At 43.7% G+C, this 25,552-nt stretch overlaps 1 protein-coding gene across 2 annotated transcripts in view; it reads left to right on the forward strand.

Annotated features, from left to right (window-relative positions):
- ntng2a (netrin g2a) overlaps positions 1-25,552 on the forward strand; it is an 82,278-nt gene that overhangs the window by 3,902 nt on the left and 52,824 nt on the right. For both annotated transcript variants that reach the window (XM_014172407.2, XM_014172416.2), the window contains exon 3: positions 12,419-13,062. In XM_014172407.2, coding sequence (XP_014027882.2) covers positions 12,419-13,062 — 644 coding nt within the window. The remainder of the gene's footprint in view (positions 1-12,418; positions 13,063-25,552) is intronic.

The following is a 25,552-nucleotide window of genomic DNA, read 5'->3' on the forward strand; positions in this document are numbered from 1 at the left end:
TTGTATCTGTGTGCTACTTCAGAGACAACATCAGTGTGAATGAGCAAATCTTATATGGGTCACATGTAAAACTGAGTGTGGACAGTCAGAAAAAAATATTGGATATACACTGAACAAAAATATAAACGCAACATGTAAAGTGTAGGTCCCATGTTTCATGAGCATCCCAAAAATGTTCCATATGCACAAAACTTATTTCTATAACATTTTGTGCATGTCCCTGTTATTGTGCATTTCTCCTTTGCCAAGATAATTCACCTACCTGACAGTTGTGGCATATCAAAAAGCTAATTGAGCAGCATGATCATTACACGGGTGCACCTTGTGCTGGGGACAAAAGACCACTAAAGTGTGCAGTTTTGTCACAACAGAATGCCACAGATGTCTCAATTTGAGGGAGCGTGTAATAGGCATGCTGACTGGAGGAATGTCCACCAGAGCTGTTGCCAGGAAATTAAATGTTAATTTCTCTACCATAAGCCACCTCCAACATTTTAGAGAATTTGGCAGTATGTCCAACTGGCCTCACAAACCACGTGTAACCACGCCATCCCAGGACCTCTACATCCGGCTTCTTCCCCTGCAGGATCATCGGAGACCAGCCACCCGGACAGCTGATAAAACTGTGGATTTGCACAACTGAAGAATTTCTGCACAAACTTTCAGAAACCATCTCAGGGATGCTCATCTGCATGCTCGTTGTCCTCACCAGGGTCTTGAACTGACTGCAGTTCGGCATCATAACCGACCTCAGTGGGCAAATGCTCCCCTTCACTGGCACGATTGAAGTATGCTCTTCACGGATGAATCCCGGTTTCAACTGTACCGGGCAGATAGCAGACAGCTCATATGGCAGCGAGTGGTTAGCTGAAGTCAACATTGTGAACAGACTGCCCCATGGTGGGGTTATGGTATGGGCAGGCATAAGCTATGGACAACGAACAGAACTGCATTTTATCGATGGCAATTTGAATGCACAGAGATCCGTCACGAGATCCTGAGGCCCATTGTCATGCCATTCATCTGCCGCCATCACCTCACGGTTCAGCATTATAATGTACGTCCCCATGTCGCAAGGATCTGTACACATGGCCTTCATACTCACCAGACATGTCACCCATTGAGCACGTTTGGGATGCTCTGGATTGACATGTTCGACAGCGTGTTCCAGTTCCCACCAACATCCAGCAACATCACACAGCCTTTGAAGAGGAGTGGGACAAGATTCCACAGGCCACAATCAACAGCCTTATCAACTCTATGCGAAGGAGATGTGTTGTGCTGCGTGAGGCACATGGTGGACACACCTGTCTTTTTTTATCCATGCCTCTACTTAAAAAATATAATAATAATAAAAATGGTTAAAGCAGGTTGCCTATTCTGAATGCACTGGGTGAGGTAGGTGCTGATACAAAGCAGGTGTCCCAGTTAGACGACAACGATAGGGAGAGCGACGTCAGGTTGCATTTTAGAGTCTACGCTCCCGTTAATTTTCTTCTTTCAGTCATAATCCATTCAATGTCCATTATTGACTTGTGTGCGTGGTTGGATACTGTGACGCACAGAAATAAAAGGATAAATGCGGGAGAGTTCTCCACAACTGCATGGCTTGTTTGGCACTGAACTAAAAGACAAAGGAACGGAGGTATTTCATGAGGGAAATTGGTTGCAGGTGCGCTCAGAGCATAGAGATGTATAGAGATCGCTAATGCTCAATCGCCTGTATAACACAGGAAGCTCCATTTTGAGGACTGATACGTAGCGATCTCTACACATCTCTGTGGCTGAGAGGTGCCTGCAATTATAGGGAGAGTTAACAAAACAGTTACATTAAAGGGACAGTTAACTAACAAAGCAACTTCATTGCTTAGAATAAGCCATCCCTCTATTGAGTATGTTGACTTTCCTTGGAAAAACTTTCCTGCTCATGAATGATTTAGAGCAAATACTGTATCTGTCAATGTCGGCCCACAGGAGATGCCATTGCATTTTTACTCTGCATGTACCATTGTTGGGAACAGAGCAGACTGCATGTAGCATTGCTTAATGAGAGGAGGGAAGAGGGAGAGAAATACTGAGGGAGAGAAATACTGAGGGAGAGAAATACTGAGGGAGAGAAATACTGAGGGAGAGAAATACTGAGGGAGAGAAATACTGAGGGAGGGAGCTAAGCAAAACAACCAAAATCAGACCCACTTCTGATGTAATTATACACACATTGAAAGACCAAAGAGAGGAGACAAACGGTGTCCATATGTGAAGTGAGGCATCACTGCCACTCTCAATCCTATGAGCTCAAATTAATATTTACCCCAGTACTCTTTTTTTCAACAGAAATGCCCTACATTAGAATGCAAAGATATCCCAAACTAAAAATAGCATTGCAGGTTACAACACAGCAGTGGAGTGCATTATAGAAAGGGCTTCAATTTGGTACACTATTTACAGTGTGTTATGAGAACTGTTTAGATTAGATATGTCACCATGGTGTATTTATCCTACCGGTGTAGAGGTACTGTAATGTCACAAATGTGCAGCTTTGGCCAGTTTTGTCCTGTGTCATGAATTATACATGCTTCCTGGCAGCTTCAGCCCCCCTCCTGTGCTCCCAAAGGGGAAAGATTTCATCCCATTTGGCTATGACCACATGTAATAATCTCCATCTGCCTGTTGTCATGCCACTGGAGGTCTTGGGGAATTCTTCAAATTAAGTTGTTAGTGTGGTAATCGTCTACGTCACCTTTCAGGGAATTACAAAATTTTTAGGAAACCAACATGAAAAAAATAAGGTTTTTGAATGATTACATTCTGATTTTGAACAGCCCTTTTACAGTGCTATGAACATCTGTGTGTGTGTGTGTGTGTGTGTGTGTGTGCGTGCAGATTAAAAGACTGTAGGCTGTGGTCCATGCTGGGAAAGGTGAGGCTCTTGTGAGGCTTGTTTTCTCTCTGGTATAATTAGGCTGCTGTTTCCCAGCTGTTATATCAGCAGCCCTCCCGCGGGAGCTTCTTTCACTGTAATTAAGTCAAGCAAGGGAGCCGGAGAGGAGAGGAGACATCTCTCCAGGTGGGTAAATAGCAGCGCTAAACACTAGCTTCTCATACAGTACATGGCTCTCCATCCACACCAATGCAGTTGGGCATGTTTGTGGACTGTGGTCCTGTCCAAATCTCTGGGCTCTCTTCTCTTCACTTATCCTCTCCTCTCCTCTTACATGTCTCTTCCTTTTTCCTATTTCGGTCAGTGCAGTTCCACAGATGTCTCTCTGATTGGACTTAAAGACAATGTCTTCACAATGTCGACTGGCTGACTATGACTGGGATTAATAATGTTGACTGGCCTCTGACTGTGTAAACGAACTGGTGAGGTCATCTTCAGGGTAGGTCAGAGGTAGGGTTGCAAAGGGTCGGAAACTTTCCGGTAAATTTTTTTCAAAAATTTTCCATGGGAAGTTAAGCCCGGGAATTTGGGGAATTTTGCTTAAATTCATTAAAAAAAGTTCACTTATAACGGTGAACCTTTTGTGGGATACACAAGGCAATTCTAGGTCTTGTGGCATATTTTGGTTAAACTATCCCCAATTCAATGGAATTGAAACCCTCTGCATGCACAGTGCATTCTTCCATCACATGTACAGTTGTGGCCAAAACTTTTGGGAATGACACAAATATTAATTTCCACAAAGTTTGCTGCTTCAGTGTCTTTAGATATTTTTGTCAGATGTTAGTATGGAATATTGAAGTATAATTACAAGCATTTCATAAGTGTCAAAGGCTTTTATTGACAATTACATGAAGTTGATGCAAAGAGTCAATATTTGCAGTGTTGACCCTTCTTTTTCAAGACCTCTGCAATCCACCCTGGCATGATGTCAATTAACTTTTGGGCCACATCCTGACTGATGGCAACACATTCTTGCATAATCAATGTTTGGAGTTTGTCAGAATTTGTGGGTTTTTGTTTGTCCATCCGCCTCTTGAGAATTGACCACAAGCTCTCAATGGGATTAAGGTCTGGGGAGTTTCCTGGCCATGTACCCAAAATATCGATGTTTTGTTCCCCAAGCCATTTAGTTATCACTTTTGCCTTATTTAAAAAAAAAAAAATATTTCACCTTTATTTAACCAGGTAGGCAAGTTGAGAACAAGTTGTCATTTACAATTGCGACCTGGTCAAGATAAAGCAAGCAGTTTGACACATACAACAACACAGAGTTACACATGGAGTAAAACAAACATGCAGTCAATAATATAGTAGAAAAATAAGTCTATCTACAAAGTGAGCAAATGAGGTGAGATAAGGGAGGTAAAGGCAAAATGGCCATGGTGGTGAAGTAAATACAATATAGCAAGTAAAACACTGGAATGGTAGATTTGCAGTGGAAGAAAGTGCAAAGTAGAAATAATGGGGTGCAAAGGAGCTAAATAAATACAGTAGGGGAAGAGGTAGTTGTTTGGGCTAAATTATAGATGAGCTATGTACAGGTGCAGTAATCTGTGAGCTGCTCTGACAGCTGGTGCTTAAAACTAGTGGGAGAGAAGTGTTTCCAGTTTTAGAGATTTTTGTAGTTCGTTCCAGTCATTGGCAGCAGAGAACTGGAAGGAGAGATGGCCGAAGGAGCAATTGGCTTTGGGGGTGACCAGAGAGATATACCTGCTGGAGCGTGTGCTACGAGTGGGTGCTGCTATGGTGACCAGCGAGCTGAGATAAGGGGGAACTTTACCTAGCAGGGTCTTGTAGATGACCTGGAGTGGGTTTAGCGACGAGTATGAAGCGAGGGCCAGCCAACGAGAGCGTTCAGGTCGCAGTGGTGGGTAGTATATGGGGCTTTGTTGACAAAACGGATGGCACTGTGATAGACTGCATCCAATTTATTGAGTAGGGTATTGGAGGCTATTTTGTAAATGACATCGTCGAGGATCGGTAGGATGGTCAGTTTTACGAGGGTATGTTTGGCAGCATGAGTGAAGGATGCTTTGTTGCAAAATAGGAAGCCAATTCTAGATTTAACTTTGGATTGGAGATGTTTGATGTGAGTCTGAAAGGAGAGTTTCCAGTCTAACCAGACACCTAGGTATTTGTAGTTGTCCACATATTCTAAGTCAGAACCGTTCAGAGTGGTGATACTGGATGGACGGGCAGGTGCAGGCAGCGATCGGTTGAAGAGCATGCATTTAGTTTTACTTGTGTTTAAGAGCAGTTGGAGGCCACTGTTCCTGGATGGTTGGGAGAAGTTGCTCTCGGAGGATGTGTTGGTACCATTCTTTATTCATGGCTGTGTTCTTAGGCAAAATTGTGAGTGAGCCCACTCCGTTGGCTGAGAAGCAACCCCACACATGAATGGTCTCAGGATGCTTTACTGTTGGCATGACACAGGACTGATGGTAGCGCTCACCTTGTCTTCTCCGGACAAGCTTTTTTCCGGATGCCCCAAACAATCGGAAAGGGTATTCATCGGAGAAAATGACTTTACCCCAGTCCTCAGCAGTCCAATCCCTGTACCTTTTGCAGAATATCAGTCTGTCCCTGATGTTTTTCCTGGAGAGAAGTGGCTTCTTTGCTGCCCTTCTTGACACCAGGCCATCCTCCAAAAGTCTTCGCCTCACTGTGCGTGCAGATGCACTCACACCTGCCTGCTGCCATTCCTGAGCAAGCTCTGTACTGGTGGTGCCCCGATCCCGCAGCTGAATTAACTTTGGGAGACGGTCCTGGCACTTGGACTTTCTTGGGTGCTCTGAAGCTTTCTTCACAACAATTGAACTGCTCTCCTTGAAGTTCTTGATGATCTGATAAATGGTTGATTTACGTGCAATCTTACTGGCAGCAATATCCTTGCCTGTGAAGCCCTTTTTGTGCAAAGCAATGATGACGCCACGTGTTTCCTTGGAGGTAACCATGGTTGACAGAGGAAGAACAATGATTCCAAGCACCACCCTCCTTTTGGAGATTCCAGTCTGTTATTCGAACTCAATCAGCATGACAGTGATCTCCAGCCTTGTCCTCGTCAACACTCACACCTGTGTTAACGAAAGAATCACTGACATGTCAGCTGGTCATTTTGTGGCAGGGCTGAAATGCAGTGGAAATGTTTTTGGGGGATTCAGGTCATTTGCATGGCAAAGAGGGACTTTGCAATTCATCTGATCACTCTTCATAACATTCTGGAGTAAGTGCAAATTGCCATCATACAAACTCAGGCAGCAGACTTTGTAAAAATTAAAATTGTGTCATTCTCAAAACTTTTGGCCACGACTGTACAGCTGAATCTCATGATCTTGCACACTAATGAGATGCTATTGAGCCCACACTACTATACTGTCTGAGCCAAGGACTACATGCTTTCTGGTAAGTTTTGATTACAATACTGGGTGGGGTGAATATATTTTATATGACACAATTTTTTGTTAACTAGTAAATAGTAGCCTACAACAAAGTGTGTTTAAATATTTTCTGAATTGATAACAATTTCTGCTAGTTAGTTTTTGCTACCATGTGGGTTTTAGCTTGCTTAAGTCTGCTAACTGAGGAGTGTTAATTCACCTGTTTCCGTACATGTTTCATTTTAAAACATTTATCTTACAAAGGAGTTGTTTAATCTAACTGCTTAACAATTTATCTGTACATGGAATTGTATTTGGGGTTTTAAAAAAAAATAAAAATTCTAATCTTTACCGTAAAATGCCACCGGCACTATCAGATGTGTGGAGACATTTCACTGCAGCTAATGTAGAAGGAAAAGCGGTGTACATTTGCAAATACTGTGCCAAATCATATGTGAAGAATGCAACAAAGATGCAGTGCTTAAAGTTCCCTCAACCCTGACAAAAAGCAACCTCTGATAAAAGTCCCTCTACTTCTATTTGAGGTGAAAATGATGTATCAATAGCAACAGCTCATGGTCCTCCTGGAATCAGAAGTTTTTTTTGACTCAATGGAGGAACGTAGTCAGAGAAATGCTGATGAATGTCTTGCTCGAGCTGTGTATGCAACTGGTTCACCGCTGATGCTCAAAGGCAATGTGTATTGGAAGAGATTTCTGAATGTTCTTCGCCCAGCATACACCTCTCCAACGAGACATGCTTTATCTACTCATTTGCTGGATGCAGAGTTCAACAGAGTTCAAGTGAAGGTCAAGCAAATCATAGAGAAAGCAGACTGTATTGCAGTCATCTCTGATGGGTTTGGGAGAGAGTGGTAAGCAGCCTGAAACTCCTGAAACCTATAGCAGTAGCCATTGCACGGATTGAGGGAGACAATGCCATTCTGTCTGATGTTCAGACTCTGCTTGCAGATGTAAGAGAAGAAATCCGTACTACCATGCCCACTTCACTGTTGCTCCAAGCAGAGGAAACTGCAGTTCTGAAATACATCAAAAAGCGTAAAGACTTCTGCCTGAAGCACATACACGCCGCAGCGTACATGTTGGACCCCAAGTATGCTGGCAAGAGCATCCTGTCAGGTGCAGAGATCAACAAGGCCTATGGTGTCATCACTACCGTGTCTCGCCACCTTGGCCTGGATGAGGGCAAGGTTCATGGCAGTCTGGCAAAGTACACTTCCAAGCAAGGGCTTTGGGATGGAGATGCAATTTGGCAGTCGTGCCAACATGTCCCTTAAACCAGGTGGCTGAGGAGACTTTGTGGATCTGAGGCTCTTTCCCCTGTTGCCTCTATCATCCACCAAAATCAGCTGCCTCAGAGCGCAACTGGCCTTTGTTTGGGAACACACACACCAAAGCACACAACAGGCTGACCAATACATGGGTTGAAAAATCAGTGGCCATCCGGGCAAATTTGAGGCTTTTTGAGCCTGACAACGAGCCATCCTCAACAAGGTTGAAAAGTGACAGTGAAGATGAGGCCTCAGTCTGATGTTCAAGAGGTGGACATTGAGGAGGTCCAGGGAGAAGACATGGAAGACAACCAAACCTTTAGTTTCTAGAAACTATCATTTTACAGATGTATGTTGAAAACGTTTTTGGGAGATGCGATGGATCATTCAATATTCCCTTTCGTTGTTCAGTGAAATCATCCAATGTGAAGAGTCAACTCATTTAATTAAAGTTAAATTCGTAACTAAATTGTATTTTTATTGATATTGGAAGTATTTAATAATTTGCAATTATGTCTACTTATGAGGTAAAATGTTTGTTTCTGTCTCCATATAATATGGTAAATATATCCAATACAAAAAACATATACATTTTAAATCAAAGTTTATTTGTCACGTGCGCTGAATAGAACAGGTGTAGACCTTACAGTGAAATGCTTACTTACAGGCTCTAACCAATAGTGCAAAAAAGGTATTAGGTGAACAATAGGTAGGTAAAGAAATAAAACAACAGTAGAAAGACAGGCTATATACAGTAGCGAGGCTATAAAAGTAGCGAGGCTACATACAGACACCGGTTAGTCAGGCTGATTTGAGGTAGTATGTACATGTGTATATATGGTTAAAGTGACTATGCATATATGATGAACAGAGAGTAGCAGTAGCGTAAAAGAGGGGTTGGCAGGTGGTGGGTGGGACACAATGCAGATAGCCCGGTTAGCCACTGTGTGGGAGCACTGGTTGGTCGGCCCAATTTGAGGTAGTATGCACATGAATGTATAGTTAAAGTGACTATGCATATATGATAACCAGATAGTAGCCGCAGCGTAAAAAGAGGGGGGGGGGGCACACAATGCAAATAGTCTGGGTAGCCATTTAAATACCTGTTCAGGAGTCTTGTCTTATGGCTTGGGGGTAGAAACTGTTGAGAAGCCTTTTTGTCCTAGACTTGGCACTCCGGTACCGCTTGCCATGCGGTAGTAGAGAGAACAATCTATGACTGGGGTGGCTGGGGTCTTTGACAATTTTTAGGTCCTTCCTCTGACACCGCCTGGTGTAGAGGTCCTGGATGGCAAGCAGCTTAGCCCCAGTGATGTACTGGGCCGTACGCACTACCCTCTGTAGTGCCTTGCGGTCAGAGGCCGAGCAGTTGCCGTACCAGGAAGTGATGCAACCAGTCAGGATGCTCTCGATGTTGCAGCTGTAGAACCTTTTGAGGATCTCAGGACCCATGCCAAATCTTTTTAGTTTCCTGAGGGGGAATAGGCTTTGTCGTGCCCTCTTCACGACTGTATTAGTATTAATATTTATGGTATTAATATTAACTTGCATATTTCCATTAATTCCCATATATTCCCGTTAATTCCCACAGAAAGTTTCCACCTCTGAATATTCCCCAAAATGTGCAACCCTATTCTGAGGGCAGCGATCCTTGGTTACAGGCCGTAGTGCCTTACTAATGCTATTAGACTACATCTTAAAGGGGGGGAAATCAGTGGAGGGCTTCCTCTCTAACAGAGAGAGAAACCCCTCTGTTATCAGAATAGATGGAACGTTGGATTGTCTCAAAACACACAAGACCTGTTGGTCACTGAAAGGGGATCGAGGTGCACGATCACATCCAGTTTGTGTGTGTGAGAGAGAGAGTGAGAGCGATCCATTCTGGGTTTGTTAACTGTTACAGGAATCCTGTGTGGATAATTGCTGGAGCGGTTTAGTGGAGAAAGCCACCTGGTGTAGCAGTTGGAATGGATTTGTGTGCTCTGCAGAGGGAGGCTAGGATTGTGGGCTAAAGGTAGAGGAAACTGTGCACCTGTTGTGTGTGTGGTTCTCATAATGCCATGAACATACAGGGGGATTAATGTACCACTATCCTGTGTGAGCAGGCAATAATCCTACAATCTGGCATGCATACATCCACATAAACACACATGCACTTTCATACTCACACACACGCATTCAAAAAAGCTGTGGTTTTTACAGTACTCTAGCCAAATCAGCCATCAGACCTAGGTTGAAATACTACACTGATCAAAAATATAAACGCAACATGCAACAATTTCTAAAACTTTACTGAGTTACAGTTCATATAAGGTAATCAGTCAATTGAAATAAATTCATTAGGCCCTAATCTATGGATTTCACATGACTGGGAATACAGCTATGCATTTGTTTGTCATAGATGCCTTAAAAAAAGGTAGGGGCGTGGATCAGAAAACCAGTCAGTATCTAGGATGACCACCATTTGCCCCATGCAAAGTGACACATCTCCTTCGCAGGCTGTTTGATTGTGGAATGTTGTTCCACTCCTCTTCAATGGCTGTGCAAAGTTTTTGGATATTGGTGGGAACTGGAACATGCTATCGTACACATCGATTCAGTTCATCTCAAACATGCTCAATGGGTGACATGTCTGGTGAGTAGTCAGGCCATGGAAGAACTGGGACATTTTCAGCTTCCAAGAATTGTGTATAGATATTTGCGACATGGGGATTCATCTGTGAAGAGCACACTTCTCCAGCGTGCCAGTGGCCATCAAAGGTGAGCATTTTCCCACTAAGTCGGTTATGACGCCGAACTGCAGTCAGGTCAAGACTCTGGTGAGGATGACAAGAACGTAGATGCACTTCTGTGAGACGGTTTCTGGCAGTTTGTGCAGAAATTCATCAGTTTGCAAACCCACTGTTTCATCAGCTGTCCGGGTGGCTCGTCTCAGACGATCCCACAGGTGAAGAAGCAGATGTGGAGGTCCTGGGCTGGCGTGGTTACACGTGGTCTGTGGTTGTGAAGCTGATTGGACTTACTGGCAAATTCTCTAAAGCGACATTGGAGGCAGCTTATGGTAGAGAACTGAACATTAAATTCTCTGGCAACAGTTCTGGTGGACATTCCTGCAGTCAGCATACCAATTGCACGCTCCCTCAAAACTTGAGACATCTATGGCATTGTGTTGTGTGACGAAACTGCATATTTTACAGTGGCCTTTATTTTCCCCAGCACAAGGTACACCTGGGTAATGATCATGCTGTTTAATCAACTTCTTGATATGCCACACCTGTCAGGTGGATGGATTATCTTGGCAAAGGAGAAATGCTCACTAACAGGGATATAACACATTTCTGCACAACATTTTAGAGAGAGCTTTTTGTGCGTATGGAACATTTTGGGGATATTTTATTTCAGCTCATGTAACATGGGACCAACACTTTACATGTTGCGTTTTATATTTTTGTTCAGTATATTTGAAATGTATCTAATGCCTGTCTGTCTGGAGTTCCAGGAAGCTGGGGTTTAAGACATTTTGTAGAATTTTCTATTGGTTCAATTGCAACAGGCAAGCTCAGTCAAGCACTAATACAGTATTTGAGATGATTTGCACACACTTAATGTATTGTGAAACCTGTTGTAAAATGTATTTTAATGTTACCTTTTTTTGTTATAATGTATATTACTGCCTTAATTTTTGCTAGACCACAAATACAAATTCAAATAGTATTTGAACCCAGGCCTGGGAGCTTTGTGGGTGAGTATGACTGTTGGTGACGAGTGTGACAGTTTTCACACAGGCAGACCAATGTGACGTATTGACACTGGGAGTTAGAGGTCAGGGATGACCACATAGCAGGCAACCCCCCTTGTTGATCCATTCCGTGTGTAATCCATCGGTGTCAGTAGAGTAGTGTTAGTCCTCAACACTGTTGAAGCTATCTATTTTCAGACATTTAGGTATGCAACCCATCTCATTAGTCTTTCTGATGTTCTTTGTTGTTGAGTGATGTCATTTGATTAAATGGAAACACTAATTCACAATATGCATTAAATGAGTGCTGTTATAACCAGAGGCAATGAGTCCTGTATACAGGGCAATTCCCAGATGGATATCCACCAAACACAGCCTACAAAGTGTTTAATGGAGACATATGCTGAGCGTGTTAACATGTTGGGACAAACACACAAACATGGTCCCAGGGGGACCCATTAAAAAGGTTGGCCAGATTGTTCAAAACAATCTATTTCCAGGTTGTTTAAGCTTTCTTTGTTGGGGGGGAAGTAGCCTACATAAGATAATGCAAATGTTACTTTCATTTTATCTGACTTGTTTCTCATAAGCAAAGGCTTCCAAAGAACCAATAAATACTACAAAAAGATCAGTTGCGTACTTTGTGAGCTTGTGGGAACCTTTTAGGGAGTCATTCCTACAAAAAAGGTGCTATCTAGAACTTAAAAGGGTTCTTTGGCTACCCCCATAGGATAACCATTTAAAGAACCCTATTTGGTTCCAGGTAGAACCATTTTGGTTCTAGGTAGAACCCTTTTTGGTTCCATGTAGAAGCCTTTCCACAGACGGTTCTACATAGGAACCAAAAAGGGTTGTCTTATGGGGACAGCCTAAAGACGCTTTTGGAACCCTTTTTTCTTAGAGTATAATTCATAGACACTATGCTGAATGAAATAAAAACTCAGTATGGATTTAGAATGTTATAAAATGGTGAGATAGTAAATGTGTACTATATTCTAAAGGGAAGGGAGTTGAACAGTGTTTTCCAACACTGACCAGTTGTCTTTCCCCCCATGTCCCTCTTTCAGGAGAACCCGTACCTGTGTAGTGACGAATGTGACGCCTCCAACCCGGACCTGGCTCACCCTCCCCAGCTGATGCAGGACCGTGAGAGCAGCGGCCTCATCACCTACTGGCAGACGGTGACGTGGAGCCGCTACCCAGAGCCCCTGCTGGCCAACATCTCCCTGGCCTGGAACAAGAGCTTGGAGCTGACCGATGACATCCAGGTCACTTTTGAGTATGGCCGCCCCACCATCATGGTGCTGGACAAGTCCCTGGACAAAGGGCGCACCTGGCAGCCCTACCAGTTCTACGCCGACGACTGCATGGACGCCTTCGACATGCCCGCCAAGCGGGTGCAGGACCTGTCGGCGACAAACGTGACTCGGGTCATCTGTACCGAGCAGTACTCTCGCTGGGTGGGCTCCAAGAACGAGAAGGTGCTGCGCTTCGAGGTGATGGCGCGCTTTGCTATCTTCGCAGGGCCCAAGCTGCTCAATATGGACAGCCTGTACACACGCATGGAGAGTATGAAGGGCCTGAGGGACTTCTTCACCTTCACCAACCTGAGACTGAGGCTGCTGAAGCCGGCCCTGGGGGGAACCTACGTCCAGAGAGACAACCTCCTCAAATACTTCTACGCCATCTCCAACATAGATGTACCAGCCAGGTAAATACACACACCTTTACCTTTCCCTGCCTCATTGGACAATATATCTTGCAAAGATATTTGAGTAAGGGTCTTTTTTTGTAGTCAAATGGCAAAATGCACAGTCCTAATGTTATACCGTACAGTGTACACTGTATGCAATAGTCCAGAAGGAAATAGTGGCCAAGGTCTTGGTTTCTGATGAGGAGCTGTGCAGGAAATGGTCTGAAACACAAACCGGCTTGATACTGTCAAAGAAACGGTCGCTCTTTCTACTGACAGTCAAATCTATAGCAATCCAATCTTAGTGCTAAATCAGTAACCTTTGCTAATATAAATATTGATGAAAATGTATGAATTAGCCCCTCCAGGCATCATTGCATTGCCCAAACCTCCGGTAATACAAGCTGTCAATCAATAGTTATTCCTGTACGTCAAAGAGCAAATTGTTTTTAAAGGGGGTTGAGGATGGGGGTATGGGAAGTTGAGCGGTCAAATGGACACAGAGAGATAAGGTAAAGAGCCCATGACTGATGTTCACTGGTTTATAATGATCAGGGAATAGGGACATGTTAAGCTAATAACCACCAGGAAATTCTTCTTGGATATTTTGATCATCCCTAAGTATTGAGAAGTGCTTGCAGTGTTTAACTGAAGGGGATGGGACGGCTTCCCTGATGGCCTGTGTGTGTGTGTGTGTGTGTGTGTGTGTGTGTGTGTGTGTGTGTGTGTGTGTGTGTGTGTGTGTGTCTAAATGGACTGCACACACAGAGGAGGCCCAGGGCTCTGTAAAGACATCAGGCCCATCAGCACAGGGATGGAACTGACTCCTTCTCCTACTCCCCCTTTTCTTTCCTCATCTCCCTCTTTGCCTCCACCTCCTCTTCCCCTTCTCTCCTCCCCCTCCTCCTTCTCCACCCCCCTCCTCCTTCACCTCACCTTCCTCCTCTCCTCCCACTGCTCCTTCTCCCTCCTCCCTCGTTCCTCAAAGTGCTAGTTTGAAGCGGCCTCAAGGAGGAAGGACCGTAGCTTGCCTGTCCTTTGATGGCACAAATTATTTTGAGAAACAGCGTACTAGGGCAAACCAGATGCATCTGTTTCTCCCATTCTGTCCGTGCGCCTGTTAAAAGAAGGATAGAACAAGAAGAAAAGAAGGAAACCATTCTCAGACCTCCACTCTGGTCACTCAGCGTGCACGGATTCATTACTGTCCCACATTAATCTGTCTGCTTAGAAAACGACTAAACCGCACACACACAAGCCTGATACGGCAATATCTAAATAATCACCAGCTGGTGTGGATGAAGTTGAGCTGGCCGGGTAGTCTACAAATAGAACATTACACAATCTTTATGGTGTGAAGCCTATTTGTGTCCAGAAGGCATTTGAAAACCCTTGGTTTGTATTATACAAACACATATCTAAATGAATCATATTGTGACAATCAGGAAACTATTAAATAAAGGGTGAAAATAGGGACGCTGTCATTGATAGGTGGATTGGGGTGAGAGTGACCTCTGTCCAGTCCCCAACAACCAGATGTTCCAGTTTTGAGGGGAAATGGAAAGAGAGCCTGTGATGTGACTTCCACTTTTGGACGTTAACAAGGCGACACTCCACCTTAACTCCTCCTCCACATTTACTGGATTGGTTGAACAGCACAGAAGATAAAACTGTCGGGAGGTTTTTATTTATTTTTCTTCTTGTCAAGACCAATAAGTAGGGGATCTAGTTTCAGGTGTATCTTTTACGCCTGCTATGTTAGGTTAGTGTGAGAGTGACCCTGGTGCATACAGTATTATCTTGTTTCGGGAGACAGATGGCTCCAGTTGTTGGGTGTAATATATTGGCATAGCCATCATCCGTCTGACCTCCTCGCCCACCTTCCTCTAATACACAATGATAGGAGACGTCGAGCTGTCAGCAGAAACCCAAGTGTCAGACAGACCGAGGCCCCACTAATGCTGTCTTCATCTGCCTGGGCTCTGTGACATGGTCTGTGTAAACTTTGGTCCTGTTTCGGCACCTGTCACAGTGGGGAAAAGGACCTTGACACTAACAACTGTTTATAATTAATACTTTTCCACAAAAGCTTGAAGTTCACAGGCTTGTCTCAAGTTAGGGTTCCAGGCGCTAACTTTTGCCTGTTGGGTTTCTGTGATTTTTTTTTTTTCTTTTTCTTCTCCAAAACCTAGGTAGTGAGAATGTAATACTGTATAATGTTAGGCCTGATCCTCCTTCCACACAGTCTAACTAAGTGACTGTGGAACAGGGGATTTCCTTGGGCTGGGACTAGGGAGACACATGGGCAACCTGATTATATAAGTGTGGAGGAATACCTCTGCGTGCTAACATGATGAATTTTTTTCCACAAGGATCCTGTAAGCAAAGCTGACTGTGACATTTTGACCTCTCTCCCTTTAAATCTCCTGCTTCCTCTCCCGTTGGAAAACAGCTCCATGTAAAAAAATTAAACTAACATGTATCCAGACGGTAAGCTCTTAGAAAGTAAGTGGATTATGGGAGAGACCAATAGGACAGACACTATTTCTCTCCAGGTCCTCCCAATCCAACCACCTCTAAACATGCACCACCCCAGCCCACAATGGCTGTTAATAATATAGTAATATACAGAACACAGGCATTACTTTGTTAACTGTGTTTAGCAGTGTTGGAATGAGAACTCTACCATTGGAGAGAGTTTTCCAGCCTATCATTTATATCCACACAGACAGTCCAGTCGGCATTGCGTCCAGATATTTGTCAAACGGTGTCCTCTCAGGCCTGTGTACAGCTTGGAGGGAGCTCGGAGTGGCTTTTCTCCATTGCTGGTGTTGCTGCGCTGTGTTGTGACTGTGGAGGGATTTGAGCTGTGAAGAAGACAGGGTGGCTAATATTACAAGGAGCCCAGAGAGAGGGTCTCCCTAAGATGACAGTCTGTCACACCTGGCAGTGACCCTCTCAGCCTTAGGGGCCTGTCCAATCACAGATGTGTAAAGTATTATGGGATATATCCTTAACTGTCACTGTGACAAAGGGCTGGTCTCTGACACCATTTTTTTTTTACCTGCCTATGTCCTTGTAAGGTCATTATTTGAGCGGGGGTAACAAGGACACGTGTATCTGGAACTGACTCACTTGAGGGCACACTCTGGATAGATCTCTGTAGAGCACAGAAGAACACATGTCAGTATGACCTCAGCACAACTTTGTTGTCTTGGGTAAGGGTAGGGATGAAGTTAGTGCACTGCTGCTACGGTGTCTATAGGCTACAGTCTTTCTGTACATTTTTGCTTTGGTCTGCAATTGGTTGTGCATGATGCAGGACTTGGCCTAGTTTTGGGAGCAGCTTGTGCTTCTAGAGTGAAATCGTGTGCTGTGGAGCAGTAGTATGAGGAAGAACATTATGAATTGAATGGTTGCAGGTTGGGAGTGAGGGGAGAGGGCACTTAAACAACTTTCATGAGACTTGTGAGTTTGCTTCTAAAAAAGTCCTTATGCCATCACAATCAGTGCTGTCTGTCAAACATCCAGCAATGGGCCTTAGCTTCAGTGAGGGTGAGGTCAAATGCGCAGTCGCGCCCTGTCTGGAGTCGGAAAACCACAAGGGAATGGATGCCTGCCCTTCCATTGTACAAGTAATTATATACAGTACATATATCATTACTGGTATGTTCAGTATGTTTTGTCTGTACCACTGAATCAAAACCGACAGGACTGTTAATTGAGTGTGAAGTCCTCTTCATCAGATTCTTCTGTTTTCTGGTCTTCCTCATCTTCTGCTAAGTCTTTCAGCAGTGTGTAGTCAGTAATTACACTGAGTGTAAAAAACATTGTCATAGACTGACCAGTTGAATCCAGGTGAAAACTATCATCCCTTATTGATGTCACTTGTTAAATCCACTTCAATCAGTGTAGATGAAGGGGAGGATACAGGTTAAAGAAGGATTTGCTTGCCATCGAGAGGGTGAATTGGCAAGAAAAAGATTTATGGGATACTACGGGCAATGAGACCCTTTATCTACTTCCAGTCCGATGAACTGGTGGATACCATTTTTATGTCTGTTGACGGTATGAAGGAAGTTAGAGGGAGTTTTGCGAGCCAATGCTAACTAGTGTTAGCGTAATGACTGGAAGTCTATGGGTATCTGCTAGCATGCAGAGACATAAAAATGGTATCCACAAGTTCACCTGACTCTGGGGAAATAGATGAAATAACTCTTTGCCAAAATCCCGAAGTATCCCTTTCAGTGCCTTTGAACAGGGTATGATAGTAGGTGCCAGGCACAACGGTTTGAGTGTGTCAAGAACTGCAATGCTGCTGGGTTTTTTACGCTCAACATTTTCAACATGTATCAACACCCAAAGGTCCACCACCCAAAGGACATCCGGCTAACTTGACACAACTGTGGGAAGCATTGGAGTCATCATGGGCCAGCATCCATGTGGAATCAAATCAAATCAAATTTATTTATATAGCCCTTCGTACATCAGCTGACATCTCAAAGTGCTGTACAGAAACCCAGCCTAAAACCCCAAACAGCAAGCAATGCATGTGAAAGAAGCACGGTGGCTAGGAAAAACTCCCTAGGAAAAACTCCCTAGAAAGGCCAAAAACCTAGGAAGAAACCTAGAGAGGAACCAGGCTATGAGGGGTGGCCAGTCCTCTTCTGGCTGTGCAGGGTGGATATTATAACAGAACATGGTCAAGATGTTAAAATGTTCATAAATGACCAGCATGGTCAAATAATAATAATCATAGTAGTTGTCGAGGGTGCAACAAGCACGTCCGGTGAACAGGTCAGGGTTCCATAGCCGCAGGCAGAACAGTTGAAACTGGAGCAGCAGCACGGCCAGGTGGACTGGGGACAGCAAGGAGTCATCATACCAGGTAGTCCTGGGGCATGGTCCTAGGGCTCAGGTCCTCCGAGAGAAAGACAGAAAGAGAGAATTAGAGAGAGCATATTTAAATTCACACAGAACACCGGATAAGACGAGAGAAATACTCCAGATGTAACAGACTGACCCTAGCCCCCCGACACATAAACTACTGCAGCATAAATACTGGAGGCTGAGACAGGAGGGATCAGAAGACACTGTGGCCCCATCCGATGATACCCCCGGACAGGGCCAAACAGGCAGGATATAACCCCACCCACTTTGCCAAAGCACAGCCCCCACACCACTAGAGGGATGTCTCCAACCACCAACTTACCGTCCTAAGACAAGGCCGAGTATAGCCCACAACGATCTCCGCCATGGCACAACCCAAGGGGGGGCGCCAAATCCATGCGTGTTGTAGAGTCCATGCGTCAACGAATTGAGGCTGTTCTGAGGGGCAAAAGGGGGCACAACTCAATATTAAGGTGTTCTTAATGTTTTGTACACTCAGTGTAAATACATCATATATCATATCATTAGTAGTATGTTTAGTGTGTTTTGTCGGTAGCACTGAATCAAAACCCAAAGGACTGTTAATTGAGTGGGAAGTCCTCTTCATCAGATTCTTCTGTTTTGTGGTCTTCCTCATCTTTCTGCTATGTCCTTCAGCAGTTAATGAAGATGAGTGTAGTCAGCACTCAGCCAGTACATTACATTACTTTTAAAGATGTTCTGATTCAGCTCTTTCTTTCTCTCGAGACAGCATCCTCTTCTACCTGCCATCCAATCCTGTACCTGTGTGTTAAGAAAAGGTTAATTTTGAAAAGATTATCAATAATGATATACTTCTGGAGGAAACTGCAAGGCGTCACTTAGTTTGTGCACATACAGTTTGTTTGTCTGAGGGATTCTGCCAATAGAGCCGAAACCTGGCTGACATGATGACACCTGTGCACGGCATGAAATGGCACACACACTCACACAGTGGCATGGAGTGTAGTAACATTTTGTGGAATCACGCTGACTCAGCACTTGATTTTGTGAACTTTGTTGCTTTGTCGAGGCACATGCTCTTCTCATTTAAATTTGTTTTATATATTTTTATTTAACCTTTATTTAACTAGGCAAGTCAGTTAAGAACAAATTCTTATTTACAATGACGGCCTACCCCGGCCAAACCCGGACGACGCTGGGCCAATTGTGTGCCGCCCTATGGGACTCCCAATCACGGCCGGTTGTGATACAGCCACTCGGGTATTTACATTTTCAAGACTGTCTGCAGAAACGGACCTTTCTAGAAAATGTATGTGAAATGCATTGTGTTATTATGTCTGTTTCTAACTTTCATTTGAAAGCCTTTTAAGGAATTTCTGTCTGCTCCCACTGAATGTATAGTAGGCATACAATATATCAGTACAGTATGCCTGTTCACAAGACATACTGTACTGAACCATAGTTTTCCAACAGTTATTTTCTCTCTGTGTTTCCCTGTAGGCGAGTAGCTTATTGTATGACTAATGATGCTCTGCCCAGGCTTAGGATGATAAGAGTTAACTAGTCCATGCTTTCTGCCCTGTCGTTGTCAGCTTTGGGTTGCAGATGAATTATGAAAATAGAAAACACTGCTCGCCGTCTGGTACTCCAACACTTACAGTTCAACCCTAATGCGGCTAATGAAATTAACATTTCAGGGGGTTGGAACATGAGGAATTAATGCTGTCATCTCAGGAAGTAAGCTCTGTATGAGTGGAGAACAGCACACTCTCTCCCACGCTTGCTCTCCCCAGTCCCCCTGCTCTGCTATCCGGTGTATGTGACAATAAAACATACTTTTTGGGGGGTTGGTTACTGTTGGATCATCATTACCCAATGAGATGAAACAGCCATTTGACACTGTGAGCTTCTAGTGTGTCAATTTGTGAATAAAAAAGTAATCCTCTGACTAGCTTTGCATTACAATAAAGGTTAAATAAAGAAAAAAATGAATTGTCACTCAGCAGGTTAAGGATAATTTTGGGTCTTTTTATCGTTAGAGTTTGACAATAAACTATATCTCCCAGATTGCTGAAGTAAGATGTTAAGCAAGAAGAGGATAAAGGTTTCTATTTGTAGAGGGAAATATTGAAATGTAAATTTACAAGGGCTTAATTGAGGGAGTAAAGCATCATTTGAAGTGAAGAGCGGTTTGTTTCCCCAATGATGCCAGTTTTTTCAAAGGTTACTCTGCGGACGATTTGTCTCTTAGGAAAAGGCTGGAAATGTCTGGTTTTTATGCAGCGAGCAACGTTTGCAGATATGGGATCTTTGAAAGGCTGCTAAGTGTGGGATCCTACTTGTATGCCAGCAGCACCTCAGGCGTAAATATCATGGCAGCCTACATGGATCCCATGCCCCCAGGGGCCCAAACAAAAGAGGGTGTCCTTATGAAGGCACACAGAATATTTCAGCAGCACGCTGTCCCTCATCAAATTTTCATCTGCCCAATTCTATGAGGAGGACTATTTTTGGTGCATCTCCATCACAGTAGGAGATCCCTGGCCAGCCAACCTGTCCATCCGTCCTCTAATGATTGAGAGCATACGGTTCATTATCATTACCCAGCTAGCACATTTTGTTCTTTGGAAGTTGTGGGAGCGCAAGTTTTCGGTTTCCCATTGGTTCTGGGAACAAAGCCATACGTACCTGACCGTTTTTTTAAAAACGTTCAGTTTTACCGTTCTGAGAATGTAAGTGAAAATGTCACCTGTTCTGGGAACATACATTTTAGGTTGCAGGGAGGTTCTGAGAACATCTTACTATTGTTCCTTTAACTTTTTACTGGGATTTTTTTTTTTTTTTTTTAAGTTTTGAGAACGGAAATTATAGGTTATCTGGAGGTTTTTGAATAATGTTTCAATAAGACTTTTGCTAGATTAGGTTAACTGTTTTGAACTCATGAGCTGTGTTCAAATACTCATACTAACCATACTATTTATGACATAAATTGAGTATATAGTATGCTTATTGGTCATAGTATGGATATAGTGAGTATGCCAAAAGTTCCCGGATGTTGTACCACATTTGCCAAAATACGAAGTATACAAGCAGTGGACACTATTTCTGTACTTTTAGGGCCCATAATGCAATTCTTCAGAAAATGGGCGTGGCTTCACAATGGCAGAAAATATGCAGCGCGAAGTCCAACGAGAGTGGATACAAATTCATTGCTTTAACTAATTATGACAAATGTTAAAACATTGAGCAATGTAATAAAGCAATGACTTTTCAAATAAGTTAGATTATACGTTATATTGGCTGACAATTTGTTAGCTACGCTATCCTTATGAACCACATAGCATATCATTACAGCAGTATGTACTGGTATGTTAGTTGGCTTATAATATATCAAACTTACCAGTATATTAACTATATGCTATCTAACTAATTACCCAACGTTTATTGACTTGATTATTCCCGTCATTCTTAGCTTAGCTAAGTGGTATAGTCGTTGTGCGTTCTCAATGGACATTCGGGTGCTTTCATAAATTCGCTCTGGCTATCTACTCCAATTTCAGAGCACTCTCCTCTGAGTGTACCAGAGCGCAGAATAACTGATGAATTTACGAACACTCAACACCCATTGAATATGGCCAGTGTCAGTAAACATAAGCAAAACATTGTAATTAAATTGTTGCCAGCAGCACAGTTAGTCACCAACGGTCTGGAAAACATGGAAGGCGCCTAACCAGCTCTGTTAGGTTGAGTAAAATGGTCAGAGTGAGGTGTTCTCTCATTTGTGTCTGGAAGTAGCTAGCCAGTTAGCTTGGGTGCTTGACTGCCGTTATGAGGCCAGAAAGCTCGGGTCAACCCTACTCCTCGGCCAGAGAATCCAGTGTGCGCTCTGAACAGTCTGAATTTACAAATGGACAATCTGACAATGCTCTGAATTTATGAACGCCCAGAGTGCACTCTGAGCGCCCTCTGGCACTCCAGATTGAATTTAAAAACACACCTGAAGTGGTAAAAGAAACAAGCTAGCAAGAGGTTGCATAGCAACAGCATCAACTTCCGGTAGACAGGCAAAGCTCTAGTACGCTCAACTGAAAGCATACCGTTCGTTTACAGCAGTGGTTTCCAAACTTTTTATAGTCCCATACCCCTTCAAACATTCAACCTCCAGCTGCGTACCCCCTTTAGCACCAGGGTCAGCGCACTGTCAAATAGAGTTTTTTGCCATCATTGTAAGCCTGCCACACACACTATACTATACATGTATTAAATATAAGAATGAGTGTGAGTTTTTGTCACAACCCGGCTCGTGGGAAGTGACAAAGAGCTCTTATTGGACCAGGGCACAAATAATAATAATAATAATAATAATCAATAATTTTGCTTAGTTTTTAACCATATTACATATAAAACCTTATTTGTTCATCAAAAATTGTGAATAACTCACCACAGGTTAATGAGAAGGGTGTGCTTGAAGGGATGCACATAACTCTGCAATGTTGGGTTGTATTGGAGAGAGTCTCAGTCTTAAATCATTTTTCACGCACAGTCTGTGCCTGTATTTAGTTTTCATGCTAGTGAGGGCCGAGAATCCACTCTCACATAGGTACTTGGATGTAAAGGGCATCAGTGTCTTAACAGCGCAATTTGCCAAGACAGGATACTCTGAGCGCAGCCAATTCCATAAATCTGGCAGTGGCTTCTGATTTTAATTCAACTTTCACAGAACCGCTTGGTGCAATTTTGATGAGGCTCTCTTGTTCAGATATCGTTAAGAAGACTGGAGGCAGGGCATGAAAAGGATAACGAATACAGTTGTTTGTGTCATCCGTTTTGGGAAAGTACCTGCGTAATTGCGCACCCAACTCCCTCAGATGATTCGCTATATCAGATTTGACATTGTCCGTAAGCTTGAGTACATTTGCACACAAAACATCATACAGTGATGGAAAGACTTGTGTGTTGTCCTTGTTAATACAGACAGAGCTGAGCTCCAACTTCTTAATCATAGCCTCATTTTTGTCCCGCACATTGAATATAGTTGCGGAGAGTCCCTGTAATCCTAGATTCAGATCATTCAGGCAAGAAAAAACATCACCCAGAATGGCCAGTCGTGTGAGAAACTCGTCATCATGCAAGTGGTCAGACAAGTGAAAATTATGGCCAGTAAAGAAAACTTTAAGCTCGTCTCAATTCAAAAAAGTGTCAGTACTTTGCCCATTGATAACCAGCGCACTTCTGCATTGTAAAAGCGTTACATGGTCACTGCCCATTTCATTGCATAGTGCCGTAAATAGACAAGAGTTCAAGACAAGAGCCTTGCTTTAACAAAGTTAACAATTTTTACTGTAGTGTCCAAAACGTCTTTCAAACTGTCAGGCATTCCCTTGGCAGCAAGAGCCTCTCGGTGGATGCTGCAGTGTACCCAAGTGGCGTCGGAAGCAACTGCTTGCACGCGCATTACCACTCCACTATGTCTCCCTGTCATGGCTTTTGCGCCATCAGTACAGATACCAACACATCTTGACCACAAGTCCATTTGATGTCACAAAGATGTCCTGAACTTAAAAAATATCCTCTCCTGTTGTCCTGGTTTCCAGTGGTTTGCAGAAGAGGATGTCTTCCTTAATTGACCCCACATAAACGTAACGGACATATACCAGGAGCTGTGCCAGGCCTGCCACATCTGTTGACTCATCCAGCTGTAACACATAGAATTCACTGGCTTGTATGCAAAGCAGTAATTGTTTCAAAACATCTCCTGCCATGTCACTGATGCGTTGTGAAACAGTGTTGTTTGATGAAGGCATTGTCTCTATAGTTTTTTTGGGCCTTTTCCCCCAGCATTGTCCTAGCCATATTCGCGGCAGCAGGAAGAATTAAGTCCTCCACAATAGTATGGGGCTTGCCTGTTCTAGCCACTTGGTAGCTCACTATATAAGACGCTTCTAGCCCCTTCTTATTAATGGTATCTGTTGCTTTTATACATGTCTTACTACTCGAAAGTCGTCTTAATTCTCGCTCAAAAAACTCCCGTGGCTTATAACTGGACTGTTTGAAAATGTGAAGATTATTATTTATTTTTTTTAAATACGCGTACCCCAGTTTGTACAGTGGCTTGCAAAAGGATTCATCCTCCTTGGCGTTTTTTCCTATTTTGTTGCATTACAACCTGTAATTGAAATTGATTTTTTTATTTGGATTTCATGTAATGGACATGAACAAAATAGTCCAAATTGGTGAAGTGAAATTAAAAAAATAACTTGTTTAAATTTTTTTTTTTTTATTGAAAAGTGGTGCGTGCATATGTAGTCACCCCTTTGCTATGAAACCCCTAAATAAGATCTGGTGCAACCAATTACCTTCAGAAGTCACATAATTTGTTAGATTGCACACATATGGACTTTAAGTATCACATGATCTGTCACATGATCTCAGTATATATACACCTGTTCTGAAAGGCCCCAGAGTCTGCAACACCACTAAGCAAGGGGCACCACCAAGCAAGTGTTAGTTGCTAAGCAGTTGCTAGGGACTCTTTTGGAAGAAGCTAGCTAGCTAACGAAGAACAACAAAGAATATCTAGTTAACAGAAGAAAAGAAAGAGAAAATCAGGACAGAAGAAAAAGGATATCAAAGTGAAACAGTTCTCTAAAGACACAGGAGACAATAATACAAGAAACAACACTTCTGTAGCTTGTCAACTATGTGTCTGTCTATCCCTGTTCTCTCCTCTCTGCACAGACCATACAAACGCTTCACACCGCGTGGCCGCTGCCACTCTAACCTGGTGGTCCCAGCGCGCACGACCCACGTGGAGTTCCAGGTCTCCGGCAGCCTCTGGAACTGCCGGTCTGCAGCCAACAAGGCTGAGTTCATCTCAGCCTATGCTACCCTCCAGTCCCTAGACTTCCTGGCGCTGACGGAAACATGGATTACCACAGATAACACTGCTACTCCTACTGCTCTCTCTTCGTCTGCTGTCACAGTTACCAGCCCTTTCAAGCTTAACATCCTTATCATTTATCGCCCTCCAGGTTCCCTTGGAGAGTTCATCAATGAGCTTGACGCCTTGATAAGTTCCTTTCCTGAGGATGGCTCACCTCTCACAGTTCTGGGTGACTTTAACCTCCCCACGTCTACCTTTGACTCATTCCTCTCTGCCTCCTTCTTTCCACTCCTCTCCTCTTTTGACCTCACCCTCTCACCTTCCCCCCCTACTCACAAGGCAGGCAATACGCTTGACCTCATCTTTACTAGATGCTGTTCTTCCACTAATCTCATTGCAACTCCCCTCCAAATCTCCGACCACTACCTTGTATCCTTTTCCCTCTTGCTCTCATCCAACACTTCTCACTCTGCCCCTACTCGGATGGTATTGCGCCGTCCCAACCTTCGCTCTCTCTCTCCCGCTACTCTCTCCTCTTCCATCCTATCATCTCTTCCCTCTGCTCAAACCTTCTCCAACCTATCTCCTGATTCTGCCTCCTCAACCCTCCTCTCCTCCCTTTCTGCATCCTTTGATTTTCTCTGTCCCCTATCCTCCAGGCCGGCTCAGTCCTCCCCTCCTGCTCCGTGGCTCGACGACTCACTACGAGCTCACAGAACAGGGCTCCGGGCAGCCGAGCGGAAATGGAGGAAA

The sequence above is a fragment of the Salmo salar genome, chromosome ssa24 (genome assembly GCF_905237065.1).
Source record: "Salmo salar chromosome ssa24, Ssal_v3.1, whole genome shotgun sequence".
NCBI classification, from domain to species: domain Eukaryota; kingdom Metazoa; phylum Chordata; class Actinopteri; order Salmoniformes; family Salmonidae; genus Salmo; species Salmo salar.